The sequence below is a fragment of the Coenobita brevimanus genome, chromosome 23 (genome assembly GCF_032717465.1).
Source record: "Coenobita brevimanus isolate Jiangsu-jjx chromosome 23, ASM3271746v2, whole genome shotgun sequence".
In the NCBI taxonomy this organism is placed as follows: Eukaryota; Metazoa; Arthropoda; class Malacostraca; order Decapoda; family Coenobitidae; genus Coenobita; species Coenobita brevimanus.
The window spans coordinates 55,826,339-55,846,902 of NC_136976.1; the positions used below are offsets into that span (position 1 = coordinate 55,826,339).

At 42.3% G+C, this 20,564-nt stretch overlaps 1 protein-coding gene across 1 annotated transcript in view; it reads right to left on the reverse strand.

Annotated features, from left to right (window-relative positions):
- LOC145392717 (4'-phosphopantetheine phosphatase) overlaps nucleotides 1–20,564 on the reverse strand; it is a 274,959-nt gene that overhangs the window by 129,153 nt on the left and 125,242 nt on the right. The window contains exon 9 of the mRNA XM_080267017.1: nucleotides 11,245–11,407. Within this exon, the coding sequence (XP_080123143.1) occupies nucleotides 11,245–11,407 (163 nt within the window). The remainder of the gene's footprint in view (nucleotides 1–11,244; nucleotides 11,408–20,564) is intronic.

A 20,564-nucleotide genomic window follows, 5' to 3' on the forward strand; every position in this document is an offset into this window, starting at 1 on the left:
TAGTGAAGAAGTATCTAGAGAAGGGAAAGAAAGTGTATGCTGCCTTCGTGGACCTGGAGAAAGCTTATGACAGAATAGATAGGCAGGGTATGTAGAAGGTATTAAGAATATATGGAGTGAAAGGGAAATTGTTGTGCTGTGAAGAGTATGTACGAAGGAGCTAGGGCTACGATGCAAGTGGACGGTGAGCTGAGTGAGTTCTTTGATCTCAATGTGGGACTGAAACAGGATTGTGTGATGTCTCCATGGCTGTTTAATATATACATGGATGGGGTTGTAAAGGTGCAAGATAGGGCAGTGGATGTGAGGGTGGCTCTAATGAATGAGGGTGAGATTTGGAAGATTCCGGTGTTGCTGTTTGCTGATGATACAGTATTGTTGAGTGAAGATGAATGGGAGTTGCAGGGTTTGGTGAATGAATTTGGGACAGTGTGTAGGAGGAGGAATCTGAAAGTTAATGTAAACAAGAGTAAAGTTATGGTGTTTGAGAGGAATGAAGTCACAGAATGTACAGTGAGGTTAGTTGGTGAGGATGTGGAGAATGTGAGTGTATTCAAGTACGTGGGTAGTGTGATGAGTAAGGATGGAACGTTGGGGGATGAAGTGAGTGAATGGGTACACCAGGGAAGGAAGGTTGTTGGTTCACTGAAAGCAGTGATGAGAAATAGGGAGGTGAGTATGGAAGTTAAGAAGTCACTGCATGATAGTATTGTGATCATTACCCTGACGTATGGAAGTGAGGCGTGGACCTTGCAAGAGGGGAACAAGTCATGAGTGAGAGCAATGGAAATGAGTTACTTGAGGGGAGCATATGGAGTGACATGGAGGGACAGGTTGACGTATGAAGAAGTGAAGGAACGCTGTGGGGTGGATGTGGATGTGGTTGAGAAGATTAGGAGAAATACACTGAGGTGGTTTGGTCATATGGAGAGAATGGAGAATGAAAGACTGACTAAGAGGGTGTATGTAGGTGAGGTGGAGGGAGGGAGAGGGAGGGGTAGACCAAGGATGAGGTGGAGGGATGGAGTTGAGAGTTATACGAGGGAGGGGGGAGTGAGTTGGGGGGATGGTAGTCAACTAGTGGGTGACAGAGCAACTTCGAGGCGTTTCATCTGTGGCCACCCTTTGCGGGATTAGGGCGTCAGGCTATAGTTAGACAGATAGACTACCGACCCTACAGTAGATATCATCACTCTTTCTTTATCTGCATATACTCTCACACCCTTGTGCCCCAATCCATCTATCCATTTTCTAAATCTTTCTCCCTCCTTTTCAATCCCTGCAATCAACATCAATTCATCAGCCTACAACATCTCCCATGGAATTCCGTTTCTGGAGTCATGACAGAGAGCTTCAAGAACTATGACAAACAATAAAGGGATCAAGATTGACCTCAGATGCATGCCAACAGTCACAGAAAACTCGGCACTCAAATCTCCATTCACTCTCACCTGGATGCAAGCACCCACAAACACAGACACGACCACTCTAACCAGCCATTCCTTGATCCCAAGCTTTCTCATTGCCAACTTAATCACCTCCCTAAGGACTCAGTCAAAGGCCTTCTCCAAATCAACAAAAACAAAGTACAGATCCCTTTTCTTTCTTATATATTTTTCTGAAGTTGTTAAACAATGAAGTTGGCTGCAGTAGTCCCTCTGTCTGGCATAAACCCTTATTATAACTTCTAGGACTCTCTCCATTACCTTCATTTTCGGGTCCAAAAGTTTTATGCCTCTATAATTTCCTCTTTCCGGGGCATCACCCTTTCCCTTATACACATTTTAACAACACACTCATATATAATTGTATTTATTAAATCAGTAACTAATTCTACTCCTATATCTCCTGATGTCCTCAGCACTTTAGCAATCAACCAACACACCTGCTGCCTTCCCCAGCTGTATCCTGCCTATTACACACACACACACACACACACACACACACACACACACACACACACACACACACACACACACACACACACACACACACACACACACATAATCTGCCCTCCTTAGAAGAAAGGAGAGAGAGGGGAGACATGATTGCAGTGTTCAGGGCCATGATGGCAGTAGATACAACTGGCGGAATAGATCTGTTTGTATGGGATGGGAGAGTAACAAGAGGACATGGAATGAAACTGAAAAAGCCAAGTTACTTGATGGATATCAAGAAATAGTTTTCCATATAGATGCACAGACCTGTGGAACACCCTGGACAAAGAGATCATCCAGTCTAAAAACTTAAACGAGTTCAAAGCAAAATTTGACTTTACTGAGAAACAGAGATGGGACCCCACGAGCATAGCTCATTTCCTGCAATCACAATTAGATAAATACAGGCAGACCCCAAGATACAATACCCCTACATGCAATACCCCAGCATAGCGATGGAGGTTGAAATACCACCATACCCTGCCAAACGATGGCCGAACTCCAGCATACAGATGAGTTTTGTTTTCTTTTAACTTATTTTGATGATATTTTGGAATTAAATTCTGTGTGTAGGCTGATTTATAAACTGTTTTTAGACTTAGATTAATGTGTTTTAGTCATTGGTGGGGTAAACATTGTCATTTTGGGGTACAGTTTACTAAGTCTGATTTTTTCCAGACTTATTTTTGATGATTTTCAGATTTTATTTTTGGGTTTAGGTGAGTTATAAACTGCTTTTAGGCCTAGTTTAGCTTGTTTTAAAGTTATTGAGGGTTAAATGAGCTAGAAGCTTGTTTTAGGACTCACTTGGGTGGATTTAGGGCTTGGTTGGAGAGGAAACCTAAGGCTCAAAAATGCATCCCTATACTGTATATGTCAAATTTACCCCAAGATACAATACCCTGCCAAGTGATGGGTTTTTACTTAACCAATTGCATTGTTAAACCAGGATATGCCTGTATGCAGTAATCCCTCAATTATCTGACATAAAAGGGCCATCGGTTGTGCCCGGACACAGATGAAATCCAGATAAAGAGTAATACCCTACCTACATGTACAGTACCCCTCCTAACTGTGGCAGTTCTTCAGTCTTTCACTTACTCAGACAATTAAACACACATGGAAATATCCAATATAATGCTAGATACTAAAGAAACAATGCATAAACCCGACACAATCTTCCACAGGTATACCCACTAATGTTTAATAATATTCAGCTTAATCCTGCATCATCCTTGAACATGCTTGGGGTTTCATTTACTCGGGACTTATCTTGGAAAGATCATATTACATCTCTTGTAAAATCTGCCTCCAAGAGATTGGGTGTGCTAAGCCGACTCCGCTCTTTCTTTACCCCTGCACAATTGTTGACTCTATACAGGGGTTTTATCCATCCCTGTGTGGAGAGGCTCCCCACATACAGCTCTTCTCAATAGGGTGGAGTCAAAGGCTTTTCGTCTCATTAACTCTCCTCCTCTTACTGACTCCCTTCAACCTCTGTCTCTTCGCCGCACTGTTGCATCTTTATCTCTTTTCTATCGCTACTTTAATGGTAACTGCTCCTCTGAACTGTCTGCTTGTATTCCTCCACCTCTACGACGGGCGCGTAGCACCCGTCTGGCAGCAACCTCTCATCCCTTTTCTGTCCAACTCTCTAATGCAAGAGTTACCCGTTACTCCCAGTCTTTCATTTATGCAACAGGTCAGCTCTGGAACTGTCTCCCTCTGTCTGTATTTCCTGAGTCTTTCAAACGTAGTGTGTCCAGGCATCTCAAAATGATCGGATCTTGAATTTGGCTCTCTATTGTATTTTGTTTTTCTCTTGGAGGGAACTGTTACTGCGGGCTCATGGCCTTTGGTTCCTTCTTCCTCGCATAAAAAAAAAAAAAAAAAATCCACAAATACCATACATATATTACAGTATCCCTCCTAACTGTGGCATGTTATTCAGTTTTTCAGTTTTTTACACATCAAAACACTGATGGGAATATCCAATATAATGCTAGACACCAAGAAAACAAAGCATAAGCAACAAAAATCCAAAAATAAATAAATGAAGAAAACGAAGGTTGAAAAAGGAATTTAAGTAAAGTACAGTACTTGCCACCCAGTGAACAGAGAACAGGCATTGTAACCTGCTAGCCTCTAGTTGGTGTACAGTAATCCTGTGTGGTCTAGTGGCTAACATAATCACTAGTGGTGACTGCATCAATACCAAAATGGCGATATTTCTAATACTAACTGTTTATCTGCAAGTTTTGATACTGATGTCTAGGTATAGATTGCTATGAGTACTAAATAGACTTTCCAATTAAGTGAAAACATATTTTCAAAAATACTATTTAACTGGGAAGTGATGACTTTAAGATTTAGTAATGCACTGAATGACAGTGTTAGTGCTCATGTTCCCCTAACATAGTGGCCACATAATTATTTTAACCCAGACTGCACCCATTGTGAGTAATTCTATTAAATTTCTGGGTAGTTCAATGAACTAAAAAAGTATTAATTACGAAACTACCTAGGTATTGGTATTGGTAATCGAAACCACCAAAACTTGCCAACAAAGTAATCTGTATCATATCTAACTGCAGTATTATCACTGGTATTGTCCATCACTAGTAATCACTCATCAAATGTCAGAAAACTCCTCCTTCTCCAACCACTGGTGCTGGACAATGAGTGGGGACGTGTGGTAACCGCCACTGAACACAGTGTTGCCATGTCTCTACTGGTCAGCCAGGTGACTTTGATCATTCGATAAGGAGGCAGAGACGGCCATTTCTGCTCAACTAGTGGGTTACATTCTTTTACCAGCGAGCGGCTCGGCTTGGGAGTCCCGCCAGGCGACTTTGATCAGTCAGTAAGGAGGCTGACAGCCATTTTTGTTCTGTTTGTGAGTTAGGGTCTGTATTATCTGTGTGTGACCATTGGCATCCAAGTGATCCAGGTGGCTGGGGGACTTTGACCTTCAATGAGGTGGAGGATGGACATTTCTGCTCAGCTGGTGGGTTAGGTCTGTCATCAGTGTGTGGCAAGAAAGGCTGGCCAGTCACCCAACCTATTATTTGAATTTGTAGGTCACCCAACCGGCTCTGTCGGAAAATTTTATGTTCGGATAAGAGCAAAGAAATCCAAATACAGTCATAATAGGGCCAAGGCCTAATGTTCAATACGGAACATGTCCAGATACGGAGTGTCCAGATAATCGAGTGATTACTCTGTGTGTGTGTGTGTGTGTGTGTGTGTGTGTGTGTGTGTGTGTGTGTGTGTGTGTGTTTATATATATATAGTAGGTTCGCAAAGTGAGCGTCATCACAGTGCGCGATTCGCATTGTGCGCGAGTGACCAAAAATCATAACCAAAAACCCTTGAATGCGCGAGTTTACCGCACAGAACGCAAGGCAGAGGCAAGGAGTGGCTCAAAAATGCCATTTTCTATTAGTGTGCAACCATCCCTCACACAGCACATCACGTGTCGTCATGTCGATGCCCAGAAATTCCCGGGCATTCTACTGCACAGCTTGGGGTACAAGGGAGCGGGTGCTAACAGTCCTGGCTCGTGCACTGTGCGGATCCGCTCTCTACAGCTAACCTGTCGTGTACAACGTGTGGTGTTTTTTGTGCTGCTCCATCCTTGCCTGTACTTCGCCGCACCATGGCTCCAACCCCAAGAGTTAAGAAACTTCTGACGCACGCCACCAAGTTAAAGATCATTAAGATGAAGGAGGAGGGTCAAGGAAACACTGCCATCAGGAGAGCCCTGGGACTGGCTGAATCTACAGTGAGAACTGTGTGGAAGAACTGTGAAGCCATAAAGGCTGTAGTGAAGACGTACGGTGCCTCTGACCTAGACGGCCGTTCGCGGGTGGGAAATCGTGCTATGATACTAATGGAACGCTATCTTGCCACCTTCATAATGAGAAAGGAAAAGGAAGGTGTTCCACTGAATGGAAGATTTATTCGGAACCAAGTCCAGCTCTTTTACAAGGCAGCATCTCGCAGGTTAAAAGTGGAAAAACCTTTCAGGGCATCGGTTGGATGGCTGGACCGTTTTCTCAAGCGCAAGGAACTCCATTACGTGAAAGTGTCTGGTGAATGTGTCTCTGCCGATGAGCTGGCCGCGAGAGACTATCCTGCAATATTTAGAGCGATTATTGTAGAGGGATAGTACACCAAGGACCAGATCTACAACATCCATGAAACGTCGTTATATTACAAGGCCATGCCCAAATCAACTTACATCGCTAAAAGACAGAAACAAGCCCCTGGTCGCAAGCTCCAGAAGTGTAAGATGATGGTAATGTTCACTGTAAACCTGTCTGGGAGCCACAAGATAAGGCCAGTTGTTGTACACACAGCTTCACACCCAAGGTGCTACAAAAACCTCACGACCATGGATGCAAGCGGTGTGTATTGGTACAAGTCCGCAAATGGTTGTATGACCGGGAACATTATGGCAGACTGGTTAACGAGGCGGTATGTCCCTGATGCCAGGGCCAAGTGTCGGGAACTGGGCATTCCATTTAAGATGCTCCTGGTGCTTGATAATGCACCAAGTCACCCTCCATACCTTGAAGATCTGCATAAGGATTGTCGTGTTTTGTTTCTGCCGCCCCGCACGACATCACTAGTGCAGCCACTGGATCAAGAACTAATCGCCACTGTGAAGCACTTCTACCATAAGCAAGTGTACGACTACCTATGCAGGAAGACCGACACACAAGAGGAGCTTCTTGCCCTACAAGAAGATCACGACGAAGACCTTGATGAGGCATCTGCTCCCATTCCATCTCCACTAGCACCTATATCCTGACCTGCCACAGATGCCATGACTGTTGAGGCATTTTGGCGTAATTTTGCGGTGAAGGACGCAGTTGAATTTCTCCTACAAGCCTGGCACCAGATTACACCTGCAACGGTGAACCATGCTGGCGAATGCTCGTGCCTCACTTATGCACGACTCAGGAGACGGCCATTCAACCACTGGTCGAGACTGAGGCAGCAACACTGACAGCAGCACAAGCTGTACCAGGTTTCGAGGATGTTACATTGGCGGACATACAAGAAGTGCACACTGCTACTGAGGAACAGCCTCCCGAGGAAGTGTTGTAACTGATAGACGAGGCTGACGCAGAGCCCGACGCCAGGCAGAGTCAAGTTGAGCAGCCTAGCATGATGGAAGGCAGGACTGAGCTGTGTATGTCAAACATTAGCAAGATCCTTGCTGCCATGGATAAGCTCAAGGAAGAGGTGAAGGAACAGGAAGTGAGCAACCTAAGAACGGAGGAACTTCTGGTTGGTATCGACAAACTCTTCCGTTTCTACACAGGCAGGCACAGGGAAGAAATAAACAGGAGAAGACAGACGCTCATAACAAGCTACACACAGCGGGCTCAAGTTGGTGAAATTGCGGAACCAGCGACATCGTCTGCTCCTGTTCCTGTTGAGGATGAAGAGGATGCAATGTCAGAAGTGTCAGCAATGGACTTTGAAGGGTTTATGGCCAAAGTGAGTGACTTTGATGCTCCTGGGGAAGGTGCTCAAGAGGAGTCTGTGGAGGGAAGTGTTGGTGCAGTGGGAGGTCTGGTGGGGAGTGCGGCGCTGTAAGTGTTGACGCGACTCGGAACCCCTGTTATTTAAGGTCATCAGGCCTGTTGTCTATTGTTGTTAAGGTGACTACCCATATTTTTGTTATTGTAGCTATAGCTTTAGTACAATGTCTGAAAATTATGACCTTTATTATGTCTCTAAGGGCCAAAAAATGTCCACGTATGAAGGGGTACTGCCCATATGTAATTATTCCCATAAGATTATGTATTCCCAGTATGCGAATTCCCAGAGCGCGAGGTCGTGGACCGCCCAATCTCTCGCGCACTGTGCGAGCCTACTGTATATATATATATACAGGTCATCCCTTAATTCACACGAGGGTTACGTTCCCAGACCCTTCGCGTATGTGGTAAATTCACGTATACGTTCTGCCCATGTGTGCACATAATTACGCATGTGTATTAAGTATATTACATCTGAATAATACTGTTTATGTACTACATACACCTTATAAACTAGTATAAAGTATGAAAAACAATGAAAATGTAAGAAATTTAACACTGAAAGCTGACATGCACAGATGTGGGTGGAGACACTTTAGCACAGTCTGATGCAGTAGTCCTCACTGCCTCCCGTATGCTACGTTCCGCCTTCTTTATTGTACGAACAGTTGAGTCATTCACCCCAAACATAAGGTTCTGAGACAACTCACCGTCAAGTCAATTCACCATCAAAACATGGATGATTACCCGTCAGGACAATTCGCACCCTGGATGATTCCCCGTCATTCTATAAACATACTTATTATTGATTAATTAATATGTTAATAACTAATTTTCAAGGGGATTTTATAACTCACATGAGTAAAAAAGTCACACTGAAATCATACAGGAGTGGATGAAAGTGTTACTTCATATTACTGTATATTGTATTGTGAATTACTGTGATAAAACACAAGTGATTTAGTGATATTTTTACGATAATCAGAGAAATCATGATGCTGAGCGCATTAGCTAGCGAACATTTTTGCAGTTGCAAACTGTGCAGCAATGCTATGAAATGACTCATGACATTATATCAATAAGTTTTATGAAAGCAAGTGGTATTAAAAGTCATTCATGAAGTTTGATCAAGTTTGTAATGATTTTCATCACATCGTTACTGTTTTGCTAAAGTCTAACGTAAACACTGGAACATCATAACAAAATCATAGGAGACTGGCTTGAAGTGTTTTATTTTTATTATTATTGCAATTACTGTACTGTGATGAGATAACGTGGCTGTAACCCTATTTTGTATGGAAAAAATTCTTGTCGTTTGGTGGAAATTTCCACCTCCCTGGGCTATTTCTTGCATCAAACAGTCAAAACACATCTTGTATTCTCTCAAATAATTCTCCATGCTTGGAGTGCCTACGGACATGCAGTTTGTTGCAAACAATTGTAGAAAGATTGACGTCTGTCTGACAAAAATTTTGGCTCTCAAGATTAACGATAAGTGGGTTAAAACACGAGTTGAAAACACACAATCTTTTCCTATTTCTCCGCAATGAGCACAGTCAGTACGTTGTCATCACAGCTGCTGCAGGAAAAGGGTTAATGGGGGTCCAAAGGTGTTTTTAAGGGGGGCAGCAGCTATCCACGGATTTTTAACATACGCGGGTGTCTCTGTTACCTAACCCCCATGGATGTTAAGGGAGCACTGTGCATATAAATATACATACAGTACATAGAGAGAGAGAGAGAATAAAAATATTATATATATATATATACGGAAATTAACTTGCAGATATAGTTTACGATGGTAAAATTGTAGGTGTGGATGTAGAAAAGATTCAGTATCCCTAAAGCACAATGCTGGCCTGCAAATACTTTTCAGGCTGATCAGCACATGTTACACTCAAGGGCAAGTCATCACAAACACGAAAAATACCCAAGTTCCACAGGATTATATTCTTTCACCCACACCTTTTAATCTATACATGCATGAAATTCCTGCACCCCAGCCACCCATAAACAACACCTCACATGTAGAAGACATTACCATACCATACACACACTGCATGATACACCTCCAACAAGACTATCTCAATACACTTCTGGCACAGGTCAAAGACAACAGGCTGACAATCACTCCAGCCAAATGCACCACCACACTCCTCACCAGCAGCAATCATGGGCATAGGTCTATAAGGATAGACTTTTGGCAACAAAAAGAAGCATTCTCACTATTCTATAAACATTACATCAGATTTTGTGCCTCCCCGGTATGGACCCCCCATCCTATCCGACAACCACTACAACATTTGCATTACACATAGAACACTCTATGTATCATCAATGCCTGTACCAGTACCACTCCCATACTTCACTTACACCTTGAATTCATCTTGACTTAGTCACACCTTTCTATGCGATGCCTGCACCAACATACAATACCCCTATCATTATATGACAAAGCATACAAAGTAACTTGAGGCACAAAACAATCACCACAAAAACATTACAAGACCGTCCTCAACAACATCCCATCTCCAGACACTTCAATACATGCAATGAAGAAACACCTAAGTACTCAATTCAAGCTCAGTCCAATACAACTCCTTGATCAAAACACTATAATACAACACCCTCCTCCACATATCCACCCACCAAAAGTATCCATAAACAGGGCTGATCAGGTGCATCCAGCTAGGATTAGATCAGGACATCACCCAGCCCTCCTCAGTTACCAGCTTAGATTGGGTTGGGTAGAATCACAGATGACATGTGTCCCACTTAAACAATAGGCTCGCACAACATAACCCACATAATAGAGCACTGCACAATACATGCCACGTTAAAATGCAGACATAACACCAACTGTGTAGGGAACCTATGAAATGAACTCATAAGAACAGTTTCTTACTTGTGGTTGATGAGACTGCTGGACCAGGCAGACCAGGGTTAAGTAACAACAACAATTACTTGACATGTATATTCACTGACAAAGGCTTATAGTGTCACTAAGTGGTTCTTTAGGTGACTTAACTTTATTTAGGTTGGTTTTGGACTTGCATTAAGTAAACTATCCACCAAAAGGTCAACCTCAGGTCCCCAGGCAAATGTATCATCACTGAACATATTAACTTATTATTCATTTGCTTATGTTATAATTTTCAGCAAAATAACCTCACTGTTAAGCAAGGGATACCTGAACTAAGAAAAACAATGTTCTCATGCTATCAACTCCATAAGACAGAATGTACTGTATAAGTAATAAAGAAAATGTACCGTTTTTCAACTTGGTGTATTTTACCATGAAACATCAAACTAAGTGCAATTCAAATTGCAGTATAAAGTACTAAGTCATAAAACAAATAGATGAGAACAATTTTTTGATCCACCACCACCATCTGAGAGAAAGTGCCACATCCAAAGAAAGTCCCCCCCCCCCCAATAATTATGGCACTGTGTACTATTATGCATCAACTGTAGCTCTCTGACACAAAATGTTGTCCACAATAATCAACAAAAAGTGATACACTGGCAAGTCATTTGAGCAGAAACAACATATTTAAATGAACGATTAGTATTATTAATTTATTTCAATTTCCAGTGGTAGTAGGAAGAAAAGAACAAGTAAAGGAAGAAGGACAGCTGAAGCTATACAGACTGCCTACTGAAAGGGGCCAAACAACCAATTACTCTACACTCATGCTTCCAAAATCCTTAAACTGTGCAATACACTACACAAACTGTCACATATTTCATACCACATTCTTCAGCACCGCGCAGGAATGCTCCTATGGCCCCCAGGTAGCCCTCGTGACGAAGGAAGAGTGCCTGGACGCCCCCCCTGCTCCAGTAATTAATGGCAAAGCTGATGGTGTGCATGCTGACAGGGTGGTTGCGCAGGAAGTACCCACCAAAGTACACCTGCCAATACATATTCACTCATGGATTCACTCATGGTAATATGATAGACACACACACACACACACACACACACACAGTTACTTAAAGACTGGAAAAGAGCGAATCTTGTGCTAATCTTCAAAGGAAGAAATAGGGAAGATGCACTTAATTACAGACCAGTATCACTTAGTGTTGTTTGTAAAATCAGTGAGAAAATTATCAGAATAAGATAGATTAAGTATTTAGAAGAAAATGAATTGATAAAACCAAGACAAGTTGATTTTAAGGAAGGAAGATCTTGTGTTACAAACCTATTACGTTTCTATCGTAGGGTAACAGATGTCATACAAGAGAGAGAGGGGTGGGCAGACTGTGTCTAACTAGATCTTAAGAAAGCATCTGAAGGGGTGCCCTATAGGAGACTGCTGTGGAAGTTGAAGACCTCTGGAGGAGTGCATGGGAAACTATTAAAGTGAATGGAAGATTATCTGATAGGCAGGCATATAAGAACAGCCATAAAGGACAAGGTTTCACAATGGAAAAATGCGACCAGTGGAGTACCCCAGGCTCTGTCTTGGCTCTAATAATGTTTCTGATATATATAAGTTATTTGCCAGAAAGTTCGAACAGTTAGATGAGTATGTTTGTGGATCATGCTAAAATCATGAAACATTTTAAATGTACTGATAGTTGTAAAGAACTGCAAGAAGACTTGGAGAAAATCCACAGCTGAAGCCAGACTTGGAATATGGACTTCAACACCAAGAAGTGTCATATATCAGAAATGGGAGTGAATGAAAAAAGACTTCACTGGACATATAAAATGGGCAATGAGATAATTAGGAAAAGAAAAGATAAAAAGGGCTTGGGAGTGATTATTCAGGATGACCTGTCACCAAAAATGAAAATAAACAGAATCACTGGAAGCAATAATAGATTAATGACCAACATGAGAAAAGCTTTTAATTATATGGACTAGAAAATGCGAATGATGAGGTGAAAGCAAGAGAGACTGTCCAGGTGCTTGAGGGTGCGAAAGATGATGTACGTGGAGTAACTGAAACTAAATGTAAAGGTGAGAGTGTGAGAGAATGGGAGTATGGATGGGTTATACGTACAGGAGTAGGTGAGAATGAAAGTAGGTGAGAAGGAGTGTGTATAGTTGTGAGTAAAAGATGGAAGAAGAACATAAGAGAGTATGGATCAGTTGGGAAAAGGATTGTGTGGGTAAGATTGAAAGTTGGAATACAAATATGGGCGATTGTGTGCATGTATGCGCCAATGCAAGATCGTGCAAGCAGAGTGAGAGCAGAGTTCTGGACAAATGTGGAAGTGTGCATGGAAAAGTCTGGAAGGAATGAGAGTGTTTTTGATCGGTGATTTGAATGGTAAAATAAGGAATGTGAAGGTTGATGGAATAGTTGGTAAGTGGGGTGTGCCTGCTGAGATAGATGAGAATGGCAGTGCATTAGTGGACATTTGTGCTGGGAAGGGGTTGGTGATAGCCAATACCCTCTTCAGGCATAAAATGATACACAGGTATACATGGCAAGTGATGAGAAGGGTGGGTGGTGAACTGAATGAAAGGAAGGCAATGACTGATTATGTATGTGTGGATGAAAGGATGCAAAGATGTGTAATGGATGCAAGAGATTATAGAAGTTGGGGGAGTGGACTTTCTGACCACTACTTGGTGGTGGCCAGAATCAAGATCTAAATAAGATGGAGAAATGGCAGAAGGGAAGGACGGGAAGAAGGAGTATTTGCAAGGAGAGTGGAAAGGTTACAAGAGGATGAGAAAAAGGCAGAATATAAGAGAGAAGTGGAGGAACGATGGGGCAAATATGAATTGGAGCAGATGGGGGACATGAAAGATGTGTGCAGGATATTCACAGAAGAAATATGTGCAGCATGTGACGTGGAGTGTGGGATGAAGAGAAGACGGAGGGGGGTGCAAGGAACAGCGTGGTGGAATGAAGAGGTGAGACAGGCTGTGGCACAAAAGAAGAAAGCATACAATGAATGGATGAGAAACAGGGGCGTGGAAGAAGTTGAGAGGCGGAAGAGAGAGTTATATGTAGAAAGAAAGAGAGGTGAAAAGATTAGTATGAGAGAGTAAGAAGAGAGTAGATGAGGAATTTGGAAGGAATTTGAGTGTAAAGTGGAGGGACTGTAAGAAAATGTTCTGGAAAGAGGTGAAGAGAGTAAGACAGGGCAGAAGTGAAGTTAGCTGAGGAGTGAAAGATAAAAATGGTTGATTACTAGTGGAGAAGGGCGAAAAAGTGAGCAGATGGAGAGAACACTTCAAGGAATTGTTGAACATACAGGATGGAAGTAATGCAAGTATAAGTGGCTGAGGAATGGCTGGGAGAAGGAGGGAGGTAAGAAGACAGGAAGAAATCAGTAGGACAGAAGTTGTGGAAGCAATGAAGAAAGTTAAATTGGGGGAAAGCCCCAGGAATTGATGGAGTGTGTGGTGAAATGCTGAAGCATGGGGGAGACAGTATAGTAGAATGGATGTGGAAGATATGCAGATTGGCCTGGGAGGAAGGTAGAGTTCCAGAGGATTGGAAGTCAGGTATAATTATTCCCTTGTACAAAGGAAAAGGGGAAAAAGAAGTGTGTGGTAATCATAGGGGCATTTGTCTTCTTAGTATAATAGGAAAAGTGTATGGTAATATACTTATTGACAGAGTTAGAGAAAGAACAGAGGAATTAGTTGGAGAAGAACAGGGAGGCTTTAGGAAGGGAAGAGGCTGTGTCGATCAGATATTCATTCTTAGATCTTTAGTGGAAAAATTTCTAGAGAAGGGAATGAAGTTGTATGCGGCTTTCATGGACTTGGAGAAAGCATATGACAAGGTGGATAGACAAGGATTGTGGAAAGTATTAAGAATATATGGAGTAGATGGGAAGTTGTTGAATGCTGTGAAGAGTATGTATGATGGTGCTAAGGCTGCAGTGTGTGTGGATGGTGAACTGAGTGAATTTTTCTCTTTGAAGGTTGGGTTGAAACAGGGATGTGTCATGTCTCCATGGTTGTTCAATCTGTACATGGATGGGGTAATAAAAGAGGTACAAGGTAGGGTAGTGGATGTTGGAGTGGCCCTGGTGAGAGAGGGTAGTGTTTGGAAACTCCCTGTACTGTTGTTTGCAGATGATACTGTGTTGTTGAGTGAAGACGAAGGGGAGCTGCAGGGCTTAGTGGATGAGTTTGGGAGAGTGTGTAAGAAACGGAATCTAAAGGTGAATGTAGGGAAGAGTAAAGTGATGATCTTTGAGAGAGGTGAAGTCTGTGAATGTACAGCGAGGTTGGATGGTGAGGAATTGGAAAATGTAAGTACATTTAAATACTTGGGTAGTGTGATGAATACGGATCGAGGTTTGGAGGGTGAAGTGCTTGAAAGGGTACAGCAGGGAAGAAAAGTTACTAGTTCCTTGAAAGCAGTGATAAGAAACAGGGAAGTGAGCATGGAAGTGAAAAAGTAACTACATGACAGTATTGTGATACCAACTCTAACGTATGGAAGTGAAGCTTGGACGTTGTTGGAAGGACACAAGTCAAGAGCGAGAGCATTGGAAATGAGTTTAAGAGGAGCCTGTGGAGTCACATGGAGAGAGGCTGACAAATGAGGATATAAAGGAGCATTGTGGTGTGGATGTGGATGTGATAGGAAGCGTTAGGAGGAATACACTGAAGTGGTTTGGCCATGTGGAGAGGATGGAGGGTGAAAGACTGATGAAGAGAGTGTATGTGAATGAGGTGGAGGAGGGGAGAGGGAGGGGGAGGCCAAGGATGAGATGCAGGGATGGGGTGGAGAGGTATATGAGAGAGGGGGGTGTGAGTTGGGAGCAGGGCAGTGAAATGGCGAGGGACAGGGCGACGTGGAGGCGATTTGTTTGTGGCCACCCCGAACGGGACTGAGGTGTCTGGCAATAGATGGATAGATAGAAAATGCTAAGGGAGTTCATAGTGACCATGATAAGACCAAGACCAGAGTATAAGGCTGTGGTATGGTCACCTCATTTGAGGAAGCATACTGATAAACTGGAAAGGGCTCAACGGATGGCTACAAGGATGATACCATGCTTAAGGGAACTGACCGACGAGGAGAGATTGGAAAAACTGAGGTTACCGACACGGCGTGAGAGAAGGGAACGAGGAGACAATCACTATGTTTAGAAACATAGGAGAACTGGAAATGGTGGGCAGAGAGGATCTTTTTGTATTGGACGATGGAAGAACAAGAGGTCATGACTTGTAGTTGAGGAAAAGAGATGTCTTAATGATCTTAAAAGGTTCAGTTTCCTGAATAGAAGTGTAGGTACTTGGAATGGCTTAGACAAGGAGATGGTGCAGGCAAAAACAATTCATGTGTTTAAAACTAGATTGGATAAATGTAGATATGGAGAAAGGACAACACGAGCTTAGCACAACTCCAGTATACTACAACTAATCCATTTCAGATACAACTTCATTTTTAAAGTATGCTTCCTGACGTAATTCCTTCTCTGCCTCCACGAAGTGTACTTAAATTATCAAACGATTCCAGAGCTATCCCTCCATCTCCCCCACTAACTTTCTCATGCTTAAAATTTGTTCAAAAGATGAACTTTCTGCCCTCAATACTAACAAGTTCGATCCTGATGGGATTCCTCCTGTTGTTCTCAAGAGTGTGTTTCTGTACTAACACCCTGCTTAAGTAAACTCTTTCACCTTTGTCTGTCAACCTGTACCTTTCAGTCCTGTTGGAAGTTTGCTCTCATTCAGCCTGCCCCAAAGAAGGGTGACCACCCCCAAGCTTCTAACTATTGCCCAACTGGTTTAATATTATATACAGACAAACTTCGTTTTATGAGCATGATGCACTGCTGGAAAATCAATCGGATGATGATCAATCATAAACTGAAAACATTATAACATTGGTTAAATGGAAATACATTTCTGGAAATGGTTAACCACGCAACAGACTTATAAAAGTTTCTAAGTCACCAACAATGGAAGTTATTTCACTTCACTGCACTTCTCTTAGTGCTTTAACTCCAACACTACACTACTATTCAATCATTAACACTGATACAACTGAAAGTGACCAAGTTCAAAGGGTGTTGTGGCACAGACAAATGACTATAAGCTTGCACGCTGGCAACCACTGAGGCTCTGTACGTGATGACAGTGATTGCATAAGAGACAATGGTGATCGTACATCAAAATGCAATGCTAAATCCCACAGGCACATAAGCAGAAAATCACTACTTGGCTGATCATAACATAGGGTTTGCCAACACTACAAATGTCTGATACCGTGTAGAAAATCTTATATAAAAAGATGCAATGTTGGAAAAAAAATTGAAATCTGACCCTTCTTTATGAACATGATGCTAGAGTAGTATCTAAAAACTGATAGTCAGTTGTCTATATATATATATATATATATATATATATATATATATATATATATATATTTTTATATATATATATATATATATAAAAAATCCACTCAATGTAGTGCTGCCTTCTGGTGACTCTACACTGAGTGACAAGCTCAATGGCTTCCTGTAAACCAGGAAACCATTTACTATGTTAGGTGGTAAACATATAACTACATTAAGCCTCCAATCAGAGTGAGCATGTATTGGTTTACATTCAATGAACAGTTGAAGTTAAATGCACATACAGTGCCATTCAGGGAACAGTTGGAGTTTACTGCTCGCATAATGCCATTCACGGGACATTTGGAGTTTACTGCTCATATAATGCCATTCAGGGGACGGTTAGAGTATACTGCTCATACAATGCCATTCATAGGATGGTTGGAGTTTACTGCTCATATAATGCCATTCAAGGAATGGTTGGAATGTACTGCTCACATAATGCCATTCATGGGATGGTTGGCATTTACTGCTCATTTAATGCCATTCAATGGAAGGTTGGACTTTACTGCTCACATAATGCCATTCAAGAGACAGTTGGAGTTTACTGCTCACATAATGCCATTCAAGGGACGGTTGGAGTTTACTGCTCACATAATGCCATTCAAGGGACAGTTGGAGTTTACTGCTCACATAATGCCATTCAAGGGACAGTTGGAGTTTACTGCTCATTTAATGCCATTCAAGGGACGGCTGGAGTTTACTTCTCATATAGTAATATTCATAGGACAGCTGGAGATTAGTGATTATATAATGCTACTCAAGGGACAGTAGGAGTTACTGTTTATATAATGCTATTTACGGGACACTTAGAGTTTACTGCCTATACAATATAATGCCACTGAACGGCATGTGAGGCTGATTACCCTCACCTCAAATGTCAGGAATGGGTAGCCTAGCCCCGGGCTCTTAGGCACCTGCTGGGGCAAAAAAGTATTAAATAATGAATGGATGACTGGATTTCAAGTGTTTGAATCTATCCTCTACAGGAAGATTTTGCAACATCTTTCCTTTCATAGCTCTCCTTCTTACTACTAGCTGACATTCCATCAGGGTTGATCCACTGACTATATTCTTATGTTCCTCTCTGACTCATGATCATCCTCTCTTTCTGATTTCAATGATATCTTTGCTACTGCATTAGACATATCAAAGGCTTTGCTACTGCATTAGACATATCAATAGCTTTTGACAGAGTCTGGCACAACTCTTTCATTTCCAAACTGCCCTCCTATGATTTCTACCCATCTTTCTGTAACTTCACCTTGAGTTTTCTCCCTGGCCTTTCTATGGCAGCAGCTGCAGACAGCTACTACCAATACTGCATTAGTGTTCCTCAGGGTACTGTCCTTTCATCTATTCTCTTCCTTCTATTCATCAATGACCTGAGTTGTATATACAGCCCTATCTGCTCTTATGATGATGACTCCACCTTCCACATTTTCATCTGCATCTCACAGCATTCATCTTAAGTCACTATAACAATCACGGAATACAACTTTGGTGCACCAATCATCTGATCTGTCTCTTATTTCTGCTTGGGGCACAAAGAACTTTTCTCATTTTTAACCTGTAAGCTGCAACACCCCTCTACATTGGATACGGCTCTATAGCAACATACCAGTACCTCAACAGAAACTAACGAAAACTGAATTTCTCACACTTTTTCTTTTGGTACGAACTATGGTTAAAGTACAGTTGCTACTGACCTAGAAATTGGCCTATCCACATCTCACCAAGCCCTCTTCCATCCTGGGGAGGATTAATCACTTGGCTGATTAGGCTGCAGCCTAGGGCCCCCACCAGTGACAGGTCCTTCATTTATTATAAATATAATAATACCTGGTAACAATACACCCATCATTCACTCACTCAATGTAGGGATACTCCAGGGTGATGCTACATTGACTGACATGCCAAAAGACTGACAAGCCAAATGATTACCTGTAGGCCAGGAAATCATTCAATACGCTGAGTGGTAACCATATTGCCCATACATGTTTCCTATGTGTCAAAAAACGGGTTGGTGAAGGGTTAGTGCCCTTCCCCATAAACCAACCAACTAAAAAGACAAATAAAATACCTCAGACCTGGATGGACCTACAGGTGATGACCAGGGACTGGACAAGGGAAACGATGAGGATGGCAACATGGAATGTGAGGGGTGCGAATGATGAGGTGAAAGACTGTTCAGGTAAATAAGGATGAAAAAGTGGACATGTGTTAATTGACCGAGACCAAACAGAGAGGTGACAGAGTGAGAAAGTGGGAGTATGGACTGGGTATATGTGCAGGAGTAGGTGACAATGAGAGCAAAAGGAAGGTGTATATATTGCTGTATGCAAGAGATGGAAGGAGAATGTTGGAGAGGATGGATCAGTTGGCTCATGGATTGTGTGGGTAAGGTTGAAAGTAGGATTACAAGCATCGGTGACTGCATGTGTATGTGTGCCAACAAAAGACGGTGCAAGCAGAGTGAAAGATTAGTTCTGGGAGAATGTGGAAGCAAACATGAAGAGAGAAGTGAGAAAGTGTTTTTGATTGAAGATATGAATGGAAAAGTACAGAATGTGAGGGTGGATGGAGTGGAGTGTGCCTAAAAAAGTGGATGGGAATGGTAGTGCTCTGGTGGACATTAGGGTGGGGGAGGGGTTTGGTGATAGCCAATACCCTTTTTAGACACAAAATGATCCACAGGTATACATGGCGAGTGATGAGAAGCGTGGGGGGGGGGGGCTGGATAAACGGAGGGCAAAGACTGATAACGTGTGTGGTTGAGAGAATAACATACAGTATGTGATAGACAAAAGAGCATACAGAGGTTGGGGATGTGGACTCTCTGACCACCATTTAGTGGTGGTGAGAGTCAAGGTACAAAATGCACTGGATGAACAAAAGGAGAAAAAGGCAGGAGCAAGCAGTCCACACAAAGAGAGTAGGATGGTTGCGGGACGATGACAAAACGGCAGAATATAAGAGAGAAGTGGAGGAGCGACTGGAAAGATGTGATTTGGAGCAGATGGGGGAGATGGACGGTGCATGCATGGTCTGCACAGAAGAAATCTGTGTAGCATGTGAGATGGTGTGCGGGGTGAAGAGAAGATAAAAGAGGGTGCAAGAACAGCATGGTAGAATGAAGATGTGAGACAAGCTGTGGTACAAAAGAAGAAAGCATACAATGAGTAGATGGGTAGTAGAGGCATGGAGGAAGATGAGAGAAGGGATAGAGAGTTATATGTAGAGAAGAAGAGAAACATGAAAACAGTAGTAAGAGTAAGAAGAGGGTGGATGAAAAGTTTGGAAGGAATTTGGATGTTAAGTGGAGGGGATGTTATAAGATGTTCTGGAAGGAGGTTAAGACAGTAAGATGATGATAAAGAAGGTGATAAGGAAGTGAAAGATGAAAATAGCAGAATGCTGGTAGAGAAGGGAGAAAAAGTGAGCAGATGAAGACAACACTTTAGGAAACTGTTAAACACAGTGAATGAAACTAATGTGAATATAAGTGGCTGGGGAATGGTTGGAACAAAGAGGGAGGAAGGTAGAGTCCCAGACATCGGCTGGCCGGCCAAAGTTCTATGGGGACTTTTACGTCTGGATAATAGCAAGTAAATTCAGTTAATGGTTTAATAGAGCAAAGTTCCAGTGTCTGGATAATGAACAGGTCCAGATAATGCATGTCCAGATAGATGAGGGATTACTGTAGTTGCCATTAGCAATGGGATGTCAAACTCTCATTACTTTG